General features: G+C 36.5%; 3 protein-coding genes across 4 annotated transcripts; all 3 read left to right on the top strand.

Moving 5' to 3' along the window:
• Positions 1-2,948: 2,948 nt before the first annotated feature.
• LOC116173721 (neurofilament heavy polypeptide-like) lies at positions 2,949-5,059 on the top strand. Its single transcript, XM_031491385.1, has 3 exons — positions 2,949-3,253; positions 3,316-3,766; positions 3,815-5,059. The coding sequence occupies exons 1-3, from the start codon at positions 3,062-3,064 to the stop codon at positions 3,871-3,873; spliced, it is 702 nt and encodes a 233-aa protein (XP_031347245.1). The 5' UTR covers positions 2,949-3,061; the 3' UTR covers positions 3,874-5,059.
• Positions 5,060-6,646: 1,587 nt separating this feature from the next.
• Positions 6,647-7,949, top strand: LOC116173719 (mitochondrial thiamine pyrophosphate carrier). Of its 2 annotated transcripts, none has more exons than XM_031491384.1 (2): positions 6,647-6,841; positions 6,899-7,949. In XM_031491384.1, the coding sequence occupies exon 2, from the start codon at positions 6,918-6,920 to the stop codon at positions 7,839-7,841; it is 924 nt and encodes a 307-aa protein (XP_031347244.1). In that variant the 5' UTR covers positions 6,647-6,841; positions 6,899-6,917; the 3' UTR covers positions 7,842-7,949. The 2 variants fall into 2 exon arrangements, with proteins under 2 accessions (XP_031347244.1, XP_031347243.1); XM_031491383.1 differs by having other exon boundaries at positions 6,647-6,850.
• Positions 7,950-8,695: 746 nt separating this feature from the next.
• LOC116173827 (RNA-binding region-containing protein 3-like) lies at positions 8,696-10,108 on the top strand. The gene has a single exon (XM_031491538.1). The coding sequence runs from the start codon at positions 8,761-8,763 to the stop codon at positions 10,066-10,068; it is 1,308 nt and encodes a 435-aa protein (XP_031347398.1). The 5' UTR covers positions 8,696-8,760; the 3' UTR covers positions 10,069-10,108.
• Positions 10,109-18,819: the final 8,711 nt, after the last annotated feature.

The raw sequence follows: 18,819 nt of genomic DNA, 5'->3' as shown, positions 1-18,819 counted from the left end.
ATTTTCCTTTATTCCAAGTGCCTATGTATCAAATTTCATTCAAATAAGTGAAGATTCGTAGGGTGTGTAGGCTCAAAAAACCAGACTTTGTTTAGTTTATTTTTAATTGGTAATCCAAATATTTCGGACGCAGTTTGCTGTCCTTCCTCAGTGGGACCACTGGTAAAAGGTTAACGGTTAGCAAAATAAAATTAGATAAACAGACAAGCTCAGTATCAGGACATTTTATACGTCTGGGTCTCAGGTAAATTGAATTGTAATTCTAGAGTTTAATTATGACATTATTTATTTACTTTTACCCAAAAAATTTTAATGTGTTTGTTCAGTAATTGTTGATGTAATATCTGTTCACCTAGAAATGGAGGCGTCCACACCATTTTGTTAACGACGTGTTTAGTGCACACAATTGTAAGCTTGTCTGTTTATCTAATTTTATTTTGCTAACCGTTAACCTTTTACCAGTGGTCCCACTGAGGAAGGACAGCAAACTGCGTCCGAAATATTTGGATTACCAATTAAAAATAAACTAAACGAGGCTGGTTTGAGCCTACTCACCTACAAAACCTTTCACTTCAACACACGCAAGAGGCCGAAAGAAAAGAACCTTTTTTATTCATTCAAATTACTTTTTATAAGCAAAAAAGTTTGCAATTGTTAAATGGTCGAGATGCGAAAAGGGCACTGTGAATTTTGAATCGATTCGATCCAACTTTTGGCATTGCGTATTATAATATGGCTAAAGCTATGCCCATATTGCATTTCATGCAATTCAGTTCATAACTAACGGAGATGTAAAAGCGATCGAACATTTCTAAACAAAGTTATCGTTCACACGGACAGATAGATGAACAGACAGACAAAGGAACAGACGGACAGACCAACAGGCAGACGACAGATAGCAATGCAAAATTATAAACGATCTCTAGGATCGTTAATAAACGGCAAAAGTGTAAAATTATGGAACATGTAAAAAACGGTTTTTTGTGTTTTTTTACAATACCTTTTTTTGTAAGCGGTACAGAAAAAATTCCTTCCTTGGTACAAGACTCGACACCATAACGAACCAAATAGCGGAAAAAGTAGAACAATAGCTCTTAAGATAAAGAACTAGTAGCGTCGCAAAACGAGCGGACGGACGGACGGACAAAGTGGCCACAATAGCGCATTTTTTTTTTGTGGAAATGCGCTAAAAAAGGGTTACATCTCTCTTTCATATTTCATTTACTAATCTCAGATAACTACATGCGATTACATTTGTTCCTATTTAAATGAATTATCATTTGTTTATAATTTTGTCAAGATATAGTTGCTGGGCTAGGAGTTTGTCGGAGAGAACCATTAGGCATCTTGGAAACGGCTCCTGTGTCGATTCTCTCCTTGATCGATTCGCGATTTTAATGAATTACGCCCCCCACCCTTCCCTATCCACCTGCTTTGATCTGTCAGACTTTCACATTTCCAAATGAGACACATTTTCTATATAAACGACGAGTTAATAGAGCGCCTGAGCACCTATTTTTAGGAGCTCGAGGATTTCTGGACGAGATTGGAGAAACACTGGCTAAGTGTGCGTTGAATTTTGGCGGGGCTAATGGCCGTTTGCATCGACAAATTTAAGCGGGGCTTTAAAATCCATGACAACCATTGTCTCAATAATCTTTGCCATGGATTTTAAGCTAGGCTTAAGGCGGCTCCACACGCAACGGAAAAACCGAAGACATGCCTCGAGGCGCAAGACCTCAAGGAAAACCTCTATGTGTGTATGGAGAATTCTGTTGAGGTTTTCCTGCGCATCTGACGCCTGGAGGCCGGAAATTTCGATACAAAATCTCATTCGATTTGCCTCTTCTTTTATAGCGCCCCAAGGCCGATCGTATTGTGTGGATGGATGGGAGGTAGGCCTTGAGGCGATTCCGTTATACCCTATACGTATACCGTGTGTCAACCACTAAACCTGGCCATAGACACATTTAAAATTAAACAATTTTTAAGAAGAAATATGAGTTTCCATATGAAATATATATTTTGTTTAATGTCATATTGACACACGGTGTAGTTTTGTGTGCAAAGCAAAAACAAGAGGAATTTATAGCCAGAAATCGTAATGTGGCACTCAATCTTTCATGAGGTGTAATTGCGGTCCTCATTATGGTGTCCTTTTTGTAAATGATCGACGTCACCAATGATAAGAGCCTTAAGTATGTGTCCTCATCCATCCGCAAATAATTGTGCCAATCTTTCGGACTGAACCTCAGGTCTTTTAATAAATTTACATGGAAGTAACATTCCATTTTCTGTAACCAGTCTTTAGTCCAGAACTTTCGCTTCACTCTTTTTTTATTACTTTCGACAGCTAACAATAATCCAACAACAGGAAGAACGTTATCTGTCGACGTCATTTTTGCGCGAAACTGGCGTGCCTTAAGGCTGGCCTTCGTATATTCCGTAGTGTGTGAAGACCCCCTATAATTTAGGTTCGCCTCAAGGCTTGCATTCGGTTTTTCCGTTGCGTGTGGAGCCGCCTTTACGCTAAGCTCCGCTTAAATTTATTGGTGCAAACGGACATTAGTCGAAAAATAAAATATATATTTTGACCACGATTTTGACTCATTGTTATTTATTTCAAATCAAAACACTACGTTCCTCATGTAGAGATAGTGAGAACACTATCGCGTTCAATAGTTATCAGTATTTGATCAACTTTCTTGTAATATACCAGTTCATAAAGATAAAAGCGTGTTTAATTTTATCTCGTGAGTTTTGTACTTTGATTACCCGATTCCGTTTTTGCTTTCCTTGTCGTGTCCATCTACATGTGTCCTGTGGTCATAATTTCAAATTGAGCGCCGTTTGTGGTCTTCGATGTAGTGAAAAATGAAAGTCACTAACTCGTTTCGTTTTAAGTTGGTATTAGATTGAATTGGATTCATTTGTCATGCGCACAGTACAAATGTGCTGTTTTGTGTTGCGTCACGGCCGCGTCACCAAAATTGCTTGATTGGATTAACACATTTAACTCACGGTGTTCCTGTTTCCACTTTAATTATAGATAAGTTCGACAATGGAGCTAATTACCGAATTGGTTAACAACCAATTTGCGTTATACATACCTGTAGCGTTGGTACTTGTTACTTTAACGCTGCTATTTACCTTTGGCTTTAAACCATCTGAACAACCATCATTCGATAAACTTTCAGTTGTCGGCGATGAACGAAAAGCGGGCGCAAAGAAACAACGAAAGGTAAAAGACAAGGTAACTACAATTTCTTTATTAACGTCGACATTTGCCACTAACATATGGTCGGCTTATTTTAGAAAACGGCAAACGGTAGTGCGATCCCCGTATCCGAGACAAAGAGCGAAAAGACGAAGCATTCCCCGACGAAGGAAGCACCCAACACGCCAAAGCAGGCGAAGAAGCAAGACTCGGCAAAGGCGGCCGATAAAAAGAAGGCCGAAGTGAAAGTGAAGAAAGTCGACCCGGTCGAGGAGAAGAACAAGAAGAATGTAAAGGTTGAAAAGCCCTCCGACTTTGACGACGGTAACTGGGAGACCGTGCCATCGAAGAACGACAAGAAGAAGAAGCAGGACAGTCCTAAGAAGGAGAAGAAACCGAAACCCGTGAAAGAGGAGGAGAACAAGGAGAATAAGGCAGAGAACGTCGCGAAGGAAAAACCGAAGAAGGAGGTTCCTCCTGAACCGGAGAAAAAGGAGAAGTCGGTTGAGGAGATCGAGCCGATGGCTCCGGTTTACGATGAATTGGGAGGTAAGCGTCTGCCGTTATTTTGTTGCTGGGAAATTAATTACTTTGTAGATGTGTGGGCTGAAGCGAAGCAGCCTAGGAAGTTGAAGAAGAAGTCGAGGAGAGATTAATTGGATGAAGCAGCTGTGAAATCCCTCCAGGTATGTTGTAATTACAATCATAATGCGTTATGAGAGCAGATCTCATGAAAAAAAGACTTATGTCATTAGTTAACATCATTCATCATTAGAGCACTGTAAAAAGTCTTGACGTTCCAGCATTCCAGATTTTACCAGTTATTGTAAAAATGTATAGAAATTATATTAAATGTATGTAAATTGTGCCAATGTGACTAAAAGGCCTTAATGTATGTTGCATGTCTATTTTAATAAGCTGTTTGTTATGTGAAAAGTTCTATACAATCATAGGTTAAAGTCTTCCATGTCTCAAGCAGAGCTTAATGACCGATTTATGCTGGATTAACCCTCATCGCTTCCATTTTAAACTTCATGTGATCAACATAGCGCATCTACCGAGTTTATTTCAAAGGGTGCTAATCATTTCATTATCCGCATTTTTGATAACACTTTACATAATATGTCACGACCTATTTGCTTCATTGATGTAATGAGGTGATTTGCTTGCCATCAGTTTTCCATTTATTAAAACCGAATTGTTAATAAAAACACTTAATAGTTATTAGATTGTTTCGTACTAGTGTAGGTAATGGTAGCTTTGTTTTTGTATCACTGTTAGTTATATTTATTTTTTGTTTGCATTGCAATTTACCTATTAGATGTAAAGAGTTTTTTTTAATAGAAAAAATGTCTACAATATGCGAGTTATATTTTCATACATATAAATAATCGCTATGATTGTAATCTGTCTTTTTTAAAATAATGTTTTATAGTTAGTGTTAAGCGTATGTTTATTACTAGTTTTGTTTGTGATTTTCAATATTTTTAATTCCATAAGATGGATTTTGTTTTTAGTTCTTGCATGTATAACGTGTGCTAGTATATATTTGTTTGTTTTGTGTCCCCTTCCCGGGAAAAACTTGAGTTTGGCACTGCTCTCTCTAAAATATGACAAAAGACAGACCTTTTACTGTATGTGATTATCTTAATCGATTAATGATATTAATACGGAGACTATTAAAAGATTAACGTTTCAAATGAACTGTTTTTAAACAAATAATGTACAAAGAAATTACTCCATACAACATAAATATGTATATAAGTGTATATTAATATGTACTAAGCCTAGGTCTGTGGGTTTGTTATCATTTGGGGACCAGTTCAATATATATTTTAAAAGTAGGTGAGCTGTTTTTATAACACATGTTTATCTCCAAGGTCTTTTATTGTAGTCTAATTTTGGCATTGACTGAGTACAGCTACTTATCAATATATTTCCTGAATGATATGTGAAAGTTTTCAGGTAGGATTTAAATAAGCCACTTTAAGTAAAAAAATTCAAACATTTTTCCAAATAAACTCTGAAATTTGGAAAAAGTGCCTCTAAAATTCTGATTTGTGTGTATTAGTATCTGGGAATTCGCGAAAATGAAAATAACGACTCAAGCTTAGTATTTGTGACTTGAATTAAACCAAATTAATTGCAATTGCTGACTCAGCAATGACGCAAAAGTAAGGCAGCCTGCAAGAAATTACTCCTTGGGAGAGTGCTAAGTATGATGCCATAAAAATGATATGAAAAAAAATGAAGATCTCTAAATGATAGCTAGTATTAATTTTAATATGTTTGCGTATCTGTGAATTTGTCTGGAAATACTTTACAATAGGGATGTAGCCAAAGGGTAGACACTATGTCATTTTTTTGGAAAGTTTTTCGATGCGTGTAATGTTTGCCTACACCAAATTTTTGCGTTTACTAGTTGCCAAATGAAGTTTGGTGTCCTAATTTTACAGGTTCCTATTGGTAGGACGGTGTAGGTCGCCCTGCTACACGATAATTGAGATAATCAGCGCATCAGGTCCTACTCGTAAGAAAAATACATGTTTGGACGGTTCCATCGCGAAGAATTACTCAGATTTTCTTTCCTTTCTGGGACTATTGGAGTACGGCGGGACTTTCTTTGATTCCTAGGCTTCTACAGAGTTCCTTGACTGCTCCCTATACCCATTTTATACCACAGCTTTAGGTAGGATGCCAAGTGTGGGCTTACACATTTTTTGTGTGCCATATGCTTTATTATTTTATAGTAGCGACAATGCTACCGTTCATTAGTTGACATGACAAGTTCATGGCAAAGGCATATAAAAAAAACAGCACTTGTTGGTGAATGGTTGAGTGTTCCACACTTTATTTATAGGCGCTCTATACTTCATTCATAAGTAAAAAAATGCACAAATGTGGACGGAACGGTCCATGTGCATGTATTTGACGATTCCAAATAATAATTAAGTTGATAAGAACAGATACTACACTTTGATCAATCACATGCCGCCGAATAGCTTCCATAACCTCTGCTTACATTTTTGAACTGCATGGGAATAAAATCTCCACCTAGAAGGCGCAAATTTTCCATTTTGACGACCGATAACGATACCACTTGGTACCGCAACATTCTCCCTCAAGTCGGACAGACACATTTTATATATGCTACCCGAAACGGATGATAATGACACTTTTTAAAAAACGACTTAAAAACTCTTAATGAACCTGGAAATGAGCGATCTGAAGCCATCACGGCTACTGTTAGGTACCCCATTTATTGACAGCCACGCGACTTTCAGAAGATGGATTCGAAGTCTGTCACATCTGCTCATCTTCACCACGTGTATGTAGATATAATCATGAACCTGTTAAATGTACTTGGCGGCGAGTGCCGCAACCCCTTCCCTGGATGTGATTATAACTACTCCGCCACTGGTATTGTTTTTGAACTACTATCATCGCACATTGCAACTACTTACTTCTGTCAATGGCGAATTGTTTACTTATTACATAAATTCGAATAAATCCAAATTTGGCCCATGATATTCCATAAATTACAAATTACTTGTGTAAAACAATTAAGGGAATCCATTAAAGGCTATCAGTTACCATCCTTCTGCAGTATAAAATTACAGAAATGTACAGAATGTAAGTGTGCAGGAAAAGCCCTATTATTATTTGGTTAATTTATTCTAGGTTGTGAAATGAGGGTAATATGGGAAAGAAACTGCGCCATTACGATTTAATAATAGCCGGCGCCACTTCAGGATTCCTAACTCGCGCTACGTGTCAGCCGTTGGATGTCATCAAAATTCGGTTTCAACTGCAAGTCGAGCCAATTTCGTACAGGAGGACATCAAAGTATCACTCAATTTTGCAAGCCACCTCCCTAATAGCGAAAGAGGAAGGTCTGAAGGCATTATGGAAGGGGCACGTTCCGGCCCAGTTGTTATCGATCACCTACGGGATGGTACAGTTTTGGTGCTTTGATACTTTAATGAATCAATCGAAATTGCTTCCGTTAGACACTAGGTATAAGCCTATAGTGACTTTCCTCTGTGGTTCGATTGCAGGATGTAGCGCTACACTTGCATCATTTCCTTTTGATGTTGTTCGGACACGATTAGTAGCCCAAGGGGAAAAGAAAAGGTTGTATTCTGGAGTAATTGACGCTTTTAGATACATTTTAAAAAATGAAAGTATTTTGGTATTGTACAGAGGTATTTTACCGACTTTTATTCAAGTAGCACCGCATGCTGGTGCGCAATTTCTCAGTTATAGGGTTTTCGATAATATGTATCGTGCATTTTTCAATATCGCTCAGAATACCTATACACTTCCAGGTAATTTGGTAGCGGGGAGTTTAGCCGGGTTGGTTGCAAAAACTCTTATATATCCATTTGATTTAGTAAAAAAAAGAATGCAAATTCAAGGGGTACATGAGCATCGTAAGGAGTTCGGTGCTGTGTTTTCTTGTAGAGGAATGATCGACTGTTGTAGGAAAATATTAAGAACAGAAGGACCTTTTGCTCTTTTTAAAGGTTTATATCCTAGTCTTTGGAAGGCGGTGTTTACAACTGCAATGCACTTTGCCACCTATGAAGGTACATGTAAGATAATCTCAGATTTTCGTACTTAATTTCCAGTCATTATAGTCAATGTTAAGTTTATTTATTGTTAATTTAAAAGTTACTGTATTGAATTATCCTGAGATGTTCTAGATAAGACTGCCATATATTTTTGTTGTGTTGACTTGGAAATAAAAAGTACCATATATATTAGAAAATTTTGGATTTTAGAATAGGTATTTATTGTTGACTTTTTTGGAGACAATCCTCTGAAATCGAGCTTATTTTCGTCTTTTATGAAACCTATTCCAGTTCAGTAGCAGTCAGTTTTCCCGAGCACCATAGTTTTAACTACTGATGAAAGAAAATCCTATAAACTTGAACCGCGTGAACTTCTTCTAATGTAAAAGTAGTATTACCAATATTTTTTCAAGTTAAATGCCATACATTACCTTTTCCTCTAAATCTAAAAGTTTCAAAAGTAGAGGGGCTTTTTGGCGATTTACAAAACATATCGACTGCTTCAATTGCTTTTAATGGCCTGTCTCGTAATGAAAAGTTCTGTATTTTAGAAAAAAATGTTGAACACTCTTAAACAAGTCCAAGTGTCTTATAGGTACATGCCAGATATCTGCGAGCAAGACATTCATTAAAAAGATTAAAATATCTTCTTAAATGTTGGATCATAATACATGCTCCTTGATCTAATAGCAAAGAATACTTAATAATTTGTTACATTCCTATTTTATGTATGTTTTATGAAGGCAGAGAAATGGATAAGAGCAACTATAAATAAATAAAGTTAAATATTTTATAAAAATTTGTAAAAAATAATATTTAAAATTTGAAAGTAGTAATAATCTCACATGCGTAGTTCCTTTAAACCTAAAGTAGGCTATTTGATCTGTACATTGTACATAACCACAATCATTGGTTTCAGTTGCAATCACAGAACAGTAATAGTTGCAATTCAGATTTAAAGTTTTAAACATGGTTTGCGATGACACTTTACGAATTAAAAACCTTTCAAACGACCTTTCGAATTCAGAAAAGGAAGAATTCCTTCGCCACTTTGGCGCTAGTCAAGTCAAAATACTAACCTCTCACGCTAAACAGAAATCAACAGCTTATGCCAAGTTTACCTCAAAAGAAGTTGCGAAAAGTGTAATGTTGCGTTTACATCAGGTCTCCATTCTAAACTCGAGACTCTGTATTGAGTTTGCAGATCAGGATCCAACAGAAAACAAGGTACGGCAAAAGCCAATTAGAACCTCCGAGCCGGTCAACACAACACACTTCAAATCATTTTTGAATCGATTAAACGCGCTGAACAGCTCCGTATCGTTCAACCAGCCTCCTCCGCCCCACCTAAAGTATGCATATCCACAACCGAATCGTGCCACAATCAACAACATTGCGCACGCTTTGCTCTCTGTGCCGAAATTTTACACGCAAGTTCTACATCTCATGAATCGAATGAATCTACCCCCTCCATTTTCCGATGTTCCAGACCCGCCGCAGACCGTCCAGCGAGTCGCACAACCGTCTCAACAACCTACACAATTGAAAACCGACAGTTCAGAGTCCGAACTCGAAAGTGACCCGGAAACCAGTAACATCAAGGAGATAATCCCCCAAAAGCGAAAGATGACCCAGAAGAAGGCGGTGAAACGTCCGAAGTTTATAAAGCCGCCCAGCTTAATCGAGAAGCAGGCGCGGCTGATTGATAATAAAACCGAGGATGTCTTCGAGAAGGTCGACATGCAAGTCCAAAAGAAAATTGAAGTGAAAGTATCCGCGGATAGTTTGGAGAATAAAACTGTTCCTATTACGGAAGATGTTGGCTCGATCGGTATTATGGAACCGATTACAAAGTCACCTCCACTGGTGGAGGATGTAAGCGAAACAACCAACAACGTTAGCTCTGTGATTAGTGACGAAGATCTTAGTTTGAATAAAATACCAGATAAGGAATTGAGTGTGCTGGCGGTGTTTAAAAATTATCACCCGGGTGCGCCGACATGCAGGTTGTATATTAAGAACATTGCAAAAACGGTCGAGGTTAAGGATTTAGAGTTTATATTTAGACGGTACATCGAAAGTAATAGCGATGAAGATCATCCAAGTCAGTTTGACATAAGGTTAATGCAGGAAGGTAAAATGAAGGGCCAGGCGTTTATTACACTTGACTCTGTGCAAATGGCACAAAGAGCTTTGAAAGAGACTAACGGATATGTCTTGAAAGAGAAGCCGTTGGTTGTTGTATTTGCTCGATCTGCTGTGCCTAAGAAGCAATAGTTAGGGTAGTTTTCTGTTAGAATTTACATAAAATACAAAATTTGTGAATAAAGCATTTCATTTGGTATTGCCTATTATTTTCATGATTTTGAATGCTCTTAAGCCCTTTCTATTCTATTCATAAGGGGAGCTCGACCAGGCAGCACTTGGGCACACCAAAGGACCATTGTTCCTACCGCCTTTCTTTCACAATTAGGTTCAGAGCCTGGCTCCTCTCAATAAAGGACAGGATCCTGTTTAGCCTAAGTTACACCTCCTCTCCGGTTCCAGATGACTGTCCTAACTCAATATCAAATACTTAAAAATGAACTTTTTCATTTTAACAAGAAGCTCCTACAAGCCCAATGTGCAGGTGCCTCGTGAGGACACAGATGACCTTCCTAATCTGGCCAGTTATGACTATCGCGAATTCGTCCACGTATCCTTCTGCCCACGTTCAGAGTGCAAAGGATTCAGTCTAGCACTAGGCAAGCAGGCACCGCAACAGTGGAGACAACACACCATCCAGCGGACATCCTCTTAATCTCTACACATAAAAATTTGCATTTGACCCATAGACCCCTACTCAAGGTGGATTCATAAATCAACCTTTGCCCTGCTCTTGAGGCTTTTGGTTTTAAATAATTTGCAAGGGTATCGTTACAGCCCTTTCGAAATTGGTTTCTAGTCTATATAACTTTTGATTGAGAAGTCTAATCGAAAAAGTACGAATTGTTTTGGATTCTACGCACCAAAATTAATAAGAAAAAGTGTTTTCCCGAGAAATGGTGCAGTCGATTTTTGGTAAAAAAGGAAGGTTATACACTGCCTTTTTTGAGGCCAGAAAAAAAAATTGTCTGTGATCGACCGGGAAAAAACATTTTCTTATAGAATGTGGCCTGTAGAATCCACAATTTCAAACAGTTCCAAGATTGGGCTACTATACATCAAAAGTTACAGGTCGAATTCACTCTGTTTATAGTTAGTAAGGAAAGGTAGTTCGTTCCTCTTATACATGTTAGTATAGTGAATCTGAATAGTCATTGTATATTTATTACATACAATGGAATAGTAAAGTAATGGTAAAGTTAACAATGATGGTAAAATGGTATAGTCATTGATTATACAGTATAATCAATGGTATAGTTAAGCAGTTATGCAACTTGTTGTACTATTGCCGTTGTTGGGTGTTGGCGCCCTCATTATTAGTTGCTAAGCAATGGTGCCCGTCTATTATTGAATAAATAATTTTTATTTAAAAAATAGTATAAGTAGGTAACACTGGATTAAACTAGTTTTTGTTCCCTCAAGAATATTAAAGCCCTCGGCAAGCCTCGAGCTTTAAACCATTCTTTCAGGAACAAAAACTCTTTAATCCTTCAATGCGTCTATTCTATGTACCTACGTATTGTAGTTTGTTATTATCATTTCATTTAATACATTTCTATAAATAAGAACATTTGTCTTTTCCTTTGTAAGCCAACAAACAAAATACTCAGTCGTTTTAAAGACTATTAGCATTGAATAAGTAATATTACTTATTCAATGCTATTAGGTACACAATTTCAGAAAGGTTTTATGAAGATTCTTGAAAATTTTTGGTCACTTGAAAACAATAATTTTGAAAAGTCTTCAAGGCTCATAAAAAAAACACTTAAGCGTTCTTAACGGTTATAAAAACCATTAAAGTTTCTCTAAAACCTAGAAAGAACCTGAAAAGCTCTTTTAGAGACCCTTTGAGGATCCTTAAATACACACTTAATATACGTTTTTAAAGACACACGAACCCCTAAAGGTACATAAAGGCACCAATACCCTCAGGACACTAAATATGAACTAAAAATCCTAAAAGTCTTCTCGTGGATTTGTAAACTCGAGACTTACACATATTGATGAGAGGGTTGTAACTCTTGCAGTACAATACCTAGCTACATGGATTATCTTTGCTTCCTTGAGTGATTGTGTAACTGAGCAACCGTTCACTGCTCATATACAGATCGCCCATAACTCGCGGTTTTAAAATTATGAAATTATAAAGGAGACTTTGCATTAAGTACAGCCATTGAAAGTAGTGAAATTTGATGTAGAAAGACCTTTTTTGAGTATTAGGTAAGTAGTATACAAAAAATATTTCTACCCCACTGTACATTCTATAATGATAAAGGTGCGGTGTCGCGGAAACATACCGTGATAAAAAAGGTATTAGAGTGTATGATTTTGATTGTAGGATGATTCTCCCTCGAAAATTCGCCCCCCAGAAAATTCGCCCCGGAAAAGTCGCCCCCAAGAAAAGTCGCCCCCAAGTAAATTCGCCCCTGGAAGATTCACCTCCGGCAATTTCGACCCCGAAGATTTATTAACCCTCGTAAGTAACAGGGACAGCAGTTCACAAAATGAATGTTTGCTGGTAAGTTTTCTATTATTTTTTTATTAGGTTGTTATTTTGTGCAAGATTTTCCAAGTTTTTAAATACGTATAGGTATTACCTACAATTCTAATAGACGAAGAGTTTATTTCCCTAATGAAAATAAACTCTTCAGGGTGGTATTTGGTAGAAAACAGTTCCTTTTGTTGAGACCCGGGGCATAATGGAGGTTGTTCGGGACAAGCCGTACATCTGAAACTCGTTTCCTTTCTAATGTATCCCTTGGAAAATTGTACACGCTCCTCTTATAGTTTTCTTCAAAATATATTCGTACATTACGTCTCCTTAGAAAGAATTATACAATTAGGTACCTGGACGAGGAATGCGTTCTTGAAAGTGCTATGGAGGCTGAGGGGAAGTCACCTGTTCTTGTAAACCTTTGCGGATTCGAGTAGATGGGTGAAAATTTGATCAAATGTCGGCAGTCTTTTGTATTCGGATCTACCCCAAAAGATGTTCTATCAAATTCTTCAAATTTTTTCCAAAAGAAAAAGTTGCACTTTAGTCCTTTAAATGGACGACAAAACGTTGATTTAACACAAGGAGTAGTTGTTTGTAAGCGGAAGACATGTACTTATGTATGTACTAATAGATAAATCAAAGGAAAGATAGAAATGCGTTTGTGGTCGTTACTCAATACAAACAAGCGTCTTTCTACAAACATTAAAAATTAAAAAGTAGCATAAGACATGGACAGATGAAGGGTGGAAATATGTTGTTTTACAGCAACAATTTTTGTAAGAAAATTTGTACAAATTTCGTACCAATGCGAACCGTTTAGAAATAGTTTGATAAATGAACGGATAAAATGGTCACCATTGCTGCATTTCCCATTTATGAAAATATTTTCGAGTGCAACTGTACTCAAAACGCTTAGTCAATAAAATATGTTTTCTAAATTTGTGAATAAATTTCACTGGCCAGCAATGATTAGAAATATCAGTACCATATCGGCGCGAAACTGACCTCTACGAAAGAAGCTCGTTAAGGCACATGTTCTCTGTCTCACCTGTTATCTGTATACCTCAAAATTCCCAATAACAATAACCAGTATCGTATGAGAATTTGAATAGTGCGGTAGTGTAGTGTAGTGTAAGTACGTATCTTCTTCCAATGGTAGAGTTTTTCTCGTGGATAATCTGAACCAAGGAGGCTAAGGGGTGAGTGTTTTGACTTGTTTATTTAGGGGCGTAAGGTAAAAAGCAAGATAATGAACATGTACCTACTACATAAAACCACGCTTACTTGTACCAAAAAATATGCAATTGAAAATTGAGAAATGCCTTTGCAAACTCCGTTTTAGGTGGTGTGGGTTTTTTAATCAAGAGTTTTGGTACATGATTCCTGGGTATACTTTCTGCCTATTATTACAAGAACATTTATTTAATTAGAACATAATTGGAAACTTCATTGGTTACCTGCAACACGTGTTCAAAGATAACGCGCCACGTCATTAACGCACCTGCGGCCGTTGCTAAGTTAAATTCAAAAACTCTGCTTCAAAATGATTGTGTATAGGTATTTTCTAACATGTAAAGATTTAATTTATTGGACTGCTTTGTTGTGAACAATGTCAAATTAATTTAATTAACTCACTTTTGTACAATCAAACGGTTCAAAGGACTCAGAAACTGCGGCGAATATAAGCAAAAAATATAATTGCGTATAAAAGAGGCTTCTTTTTTTAGCCAATGGTTTGCAATTAAATCAACATTTTACCTTGTAGGCCTTTTATTTAAAAGTCGAAAGGTCATCAAAAAGTAGGATTTGGCGTAAAATAATCATCTTGCAAAGCAGCAGTAAAGTTTTTCAACCCATCATTCCCAATAGGTACATCCCTTTAGCAAATTCCTTACTGGAGGGTGCAATTAAAATGAAATGTAAAAAGACACAGTTTGTGGTTAGCATTTAGACAATTTTTCCATTTATCCATCCTTCTATCAATGTGTCTTGAACTAATTCTTCACTGGAGGGTACAATTAAATTGAAATATTATAAACATATTCCAAGGGCCGCGCCCTTAAAGCTAACTGCGAATGTACAAAAAAAATTTCCACGCGTTCGTCTTCTAATACTTTACTGGAGGGTGCAAATAAAATAAAATTTTGCAAAATGACACTTTTTGTGTATTTACTTAGTACTTAGTATGTACTTAACGTATAAAAATTTTTGGGTCATCGGTTCTTCTATCAATACATGCCTCCAGCTAATTCTGCTATATGTGGAGGGTATAATTAGAATTTAATTTTCTAAAAAAAACACTTTCTGTATATTAAACAGCCAAAAAGTTTGTGAATCCTTTTATAAAAATACGCTTTTCCCTAATTTTTTGCCGGAAGGTGCAATTAAAATGAAATTTTGTAAAACGACACATTTTGTGGTAGCCTACAGAAAATGTTCCCACCCTTCTTATCCTGCATTAGTATACCTTTAACTAATTTGTCACTGGAGGGTACTTTAAATTGAAATTTTATCAAAATTTTCCTAGCGACAATCGTTCAGCTAATTCATTACCGGCAGGGGGATGCGATTTGAATGCAATTTTGTAAAAATAGTATATTAAGATACAAGTGTATAATCAAGTCTTTAAAGCACGCGCAACGAGTTTAAGGGCACGACGCAAAGCGGAGTGCCTTTAACGTTGCAAGTGCCTTAAAGACCAATTATACACGTGTATCTTATAGTATTTTTTATTATACCTGCAGTATAATTTAAAAATAGGAAATACAATGAAGTCATATTGACGTTATACTCAATACATGTTTAATTAAGTGGGCTGGGTGTTCGAAGTTTCACGATTGCCATGGAAATGTCACTTGACGTTTGCTTATAATTATCATCATCTTTGTAAATAAAACGATTTCCGTTGAAAAAGATAATACATCGTCCATTAAATCGCTTGTAAAATCTAAACAAACGTTGGTAGGTGTAAAATCCAAATCCAGTAAAGCCTATTATAAAGAATATGAAAAGTTGTTTTCATGGACGAATAGGAAGTTACTTATGAATACAGTCTTAAATGCATTCATAATGCTGACATATATGAAGGAAATGTCAAAGGTATTTAAATCTTCTATATTTTAGTGCATTCATTCAAAACTTTAAAACAATGTTGCGATTAGAAAGTGGAACAGATTTGGAAGCATACTCTAAATTACGCGCGTTTGTGAAAGCTTCAACCAAAGGATAGGTACAAAAGCCAAAGAAATGTTCTGCATTTACAGAAAGCGACCTAAGAAGATTTTTTATTTCATCCAGATGACAGTTTCAAAAGTCATACTTGAAGTATCGTTACTTAGCAACTTTAAAGCACGTGTGTTTTAAAGGCCCTTTTTCGCACGCATTTGAGTGTTTAAAACCGGAGTTTGTGATTCAGGTTATATTAAATACATTTATATTCATACTGTCCGGTAGATGTCGATATACCTATCATTTTGAGTCCGGTAGGTGAGTTTTTACAGCAATCAGAGCCGGTAAGATTCGCTAAGACAAATTACGGAACATGCTTATTTGTAGTACTATCAAATTTGACATCTTCACACAATTAATTGGAAAAACACCCAACATAATATATGACTGATAATTTCTTATTTCAAACAATTAACATGATTGTAATTGAAACCAATTTGTATTGCCTCAACACTACCTGGAGTTAATCTACTGTACGTCGAGTTAGTAATGTTGAATTCTTCTGCCTGCTAGAACTCAATGACTGTCGCGCCTTGTATCAGTTGTAATCATACGCGGCAAATTCTTAACTTTTTCTTCTACCGAGCCTTCAGATGTATTATTTCTGCCCGTCGATGAGCTTTTCCAAATGCCCAATGACACTTTAACACCGAAACCAGGCAAACAATCTCAATTCAAAAACTAAATACATAGCGTCACAAAAGATAATAGCCAAATGACTTTTTCCTCTTACTGTTTCGGCCCCCTATGATTCGCTTGCACATCAAATTGGCAACACTGTACTCTTTTATTCATTACCTTGCGGACGCCGACTTCATTAGGAACCAAACATTTTTCCGTGATTGCTTTCATGCGATTTCGACAGGATTGTATCCGGAACAGTGGAAAATCCCAAAACGTTTACGTCAATATTTTCAGTGAAAAAAATAATTCAATTAGATCAACAAACTACAAACATATAAGGCACGGCGATTGCCACAGAAACAAAGAAGAGTAATGCGATATATATACAATATGTGTATGAAAATTTTGTTAATCTTTGAAATGAAATTAATGATACAAAACAAGACTTACAGTATTGAAATAAAATAACCGTTTAAACGAATATAACGTGCAGGTAGTATTAGTAAACAGATACTCGATTTTACGACATTCTTGACTCGGCTCCTGACGTCGCACATCGTCCATAATGTCCTAACTCGTACATGTTACAATAATACCTACCGATAATATAAACGTAAAATAACCTATTTCTATTTCCGGTGTTGTCACAATAATAATTTTGTACAACTGTTTCTCGGAGTGTGTACAAAGGACAAGTCTGATTATAGTCGTTTTTTTTGGTAACTACATCTTCTTAAGTTGGCAGAATTACTAGTTAGTACAAGTATGGTACTTTACGTTGTGAGTACTTACCCATATATATAAGAAGAAGTATATATATAGATAACTTCCATTGTTTTGAACTTCCAAATGTCGTCTACTACTCGCTGCCAACTAAAACTTTAACGGGCATAAAAAGTGTTCCCAACATAAACATGTTAGTTCTAATGTTCCCTATAGTTTCTGATAATGATTTTTAATTAAATTAAAGCACAAAATAGAAAAAATTAGTATGAAAACGCGTGTTACAATGCTTTATGTATTACTCCTTAATCTTGCGGACCACTCGTGGCTACGCTTCGCGTCGCCACTGTGCCCACAAGATAGGTTTTTCCGGTATTACAATAGGTCGCATTGTAAACACTTGTCTTTCAATATACTATTGATGTATACATGCCTGCAGCTAATTCCTTACTGAAAAGTGCAATTAAAATTAACTTTTGTAAAAATCGCTTTTTTGTGTTAAGTAGAGTAGCGAAACAAAATTGGTCATCCTTCTATTCAATACATTGCCTTAAGCTAATTCTTGTATGAAGGAACCTTAAGAAAATATCTACCCTTCCATCCTATTTGCCCTTTAACTAATATGCTTATTGGAGGGGACAATTACTTGAATATATTATAAACTTTTTCCCAGTGTCGCTCTTTCAACTAATGAAATCGACGGATTGAAGTAAAACGTTGATTAAGAGACACTTATTTGTACCTGCAAATGGTGTTACAAAAAAATTATCCCACCCGTGCGTCACTTCTTCAATACAATACTTTAATAAACTTTTACGGATGCTGCAAATAAGACAAAATTGTTTGTTTTTTATAAAATTACTTCTTTGCTACTATTGGGTCGTTACACAAACTATTTCGGTCATCCGTATCTTCTTATCAATTACAATGATAGCTTCAAGCAATTCTGCTTACAGAGAGGGAGTGTAATTAAAAATTAAGATTGATGTTTTTGTGTATTAGCGTGCAATTACACAAATTTTTGAAACCCGCCCGTCTTCTAGTATCATACAATTACTTTAGCTAATTCAGATAATGGACGGGTGCAAATTTCAAAATTAACTTTGATAAAAAAAACACCCTGTATATTAAGCGTCTACAAGAATACGCTGGGAGATTTCTCGCAAAAAATAGATGCATTGAACACATTCTTTTGCCAGTAGGGTGTAATTTAGCGGTAAAATTGTGGCTTAAGTGCCCATACAAAAAACTTTCACCGTTGGTATCTTCTAGATTAATTACTGGAGGGTGGAAAATGAGAACCGCTGTCCAAGTTTACTAAATTTGTTTTCAAAACACGGGTCCGCTTAATAGTTCTAGTCGAGTAGGGATTATTTAGCCCAACAACAAGGTGGTTGTAGTAGTCATTTTTAATTGTTCTTTTAGCCTAGGCCTTTGAAACAAAACCATGTTTTAACCTTGGGGGGAGGACTATCGACGGCCGTTAATCTTCGACTGAAAGGGTACAAAAAAATCCGCATGCATTACTTTCCCTCATAGTGGAAGCCTCTTTAAAAATTCGCTCTCTTGAGAAAGGTGGATATAAGGTTGTCGGTTCTTCCAAGGGCTTATCACTAACTACTACGCCACTAAAGCGCAATTGTTTTTACAAAAAATATAAGTTACCTAATGGCCGTTGCAATCGCAACATATTAAGCGGAGTAGCCTAATGCGTAGCTTAAATCCCATTGCAAGGATTATTGAGACAATGGTTTGCCATTGGTTTTTAAGCTACTCTTAAGCTAAAAGCTCCGCTTAAATTTGGCGGTTGG

The sequence above is a fragment of the Photinus pyralis genome, unplaced genomic scaffold (genome assembly GCF_008802855.1).
Source record: "Photinus pyralis isolate 1611_PpyrPB1 unplaced genomic scaffold, Ppyr1.3 Ppyr1.4_LG6, whole genome shotgun sequence".
Classification (NCBI taxonomy): domain Eukaryota; kingdom Metazoa; phylum Arthropoda; class Insecta; order Coleoptera; family Lampyridae; genus Photinus; species Photinus pyralis.
This window is presented reverse-complemented; position numbering and strand designations above follow the sequence as displayed.

Bases quoted from the DNA above. Each gene is read 5' to 3' on its own strand.
- LOC116173827 (XM_031491538.1), top strand. From the start codon at position 8,761: ATGGTTTGCGATGACACTTTACGAATTAAAAACCTTTCAAACGACCTT.
- LOC116173719 (XM_031491384.1), top strand. From the start codon at position 6,918: ATGGGAAAGAAACTGCGCCATTACGATTTAATAATAGCCGGCGCCACT.
- LOC116173721 (XM_031491385.1), top strand. From the start codon at position 3,062: ATGGAGCTAATTACCGAATTGGTTAACAACCAATTTGCGTTATACATA. The intron at 3,254-3,315 runs GTAACTACAATT...GGCTTATTTTAG, and splicing joins AACGAAAGGTAAAAGACAAG to AAAACGGCAAACGGTAGTGC. The intron at 3,767-3,814 runs GTAAGCGTCTGC...ATTACTTTGTAG, and splicing joins GGTTTACGATGAATTGGGAG to ATGTGTGGGCTGAAGCGAAG.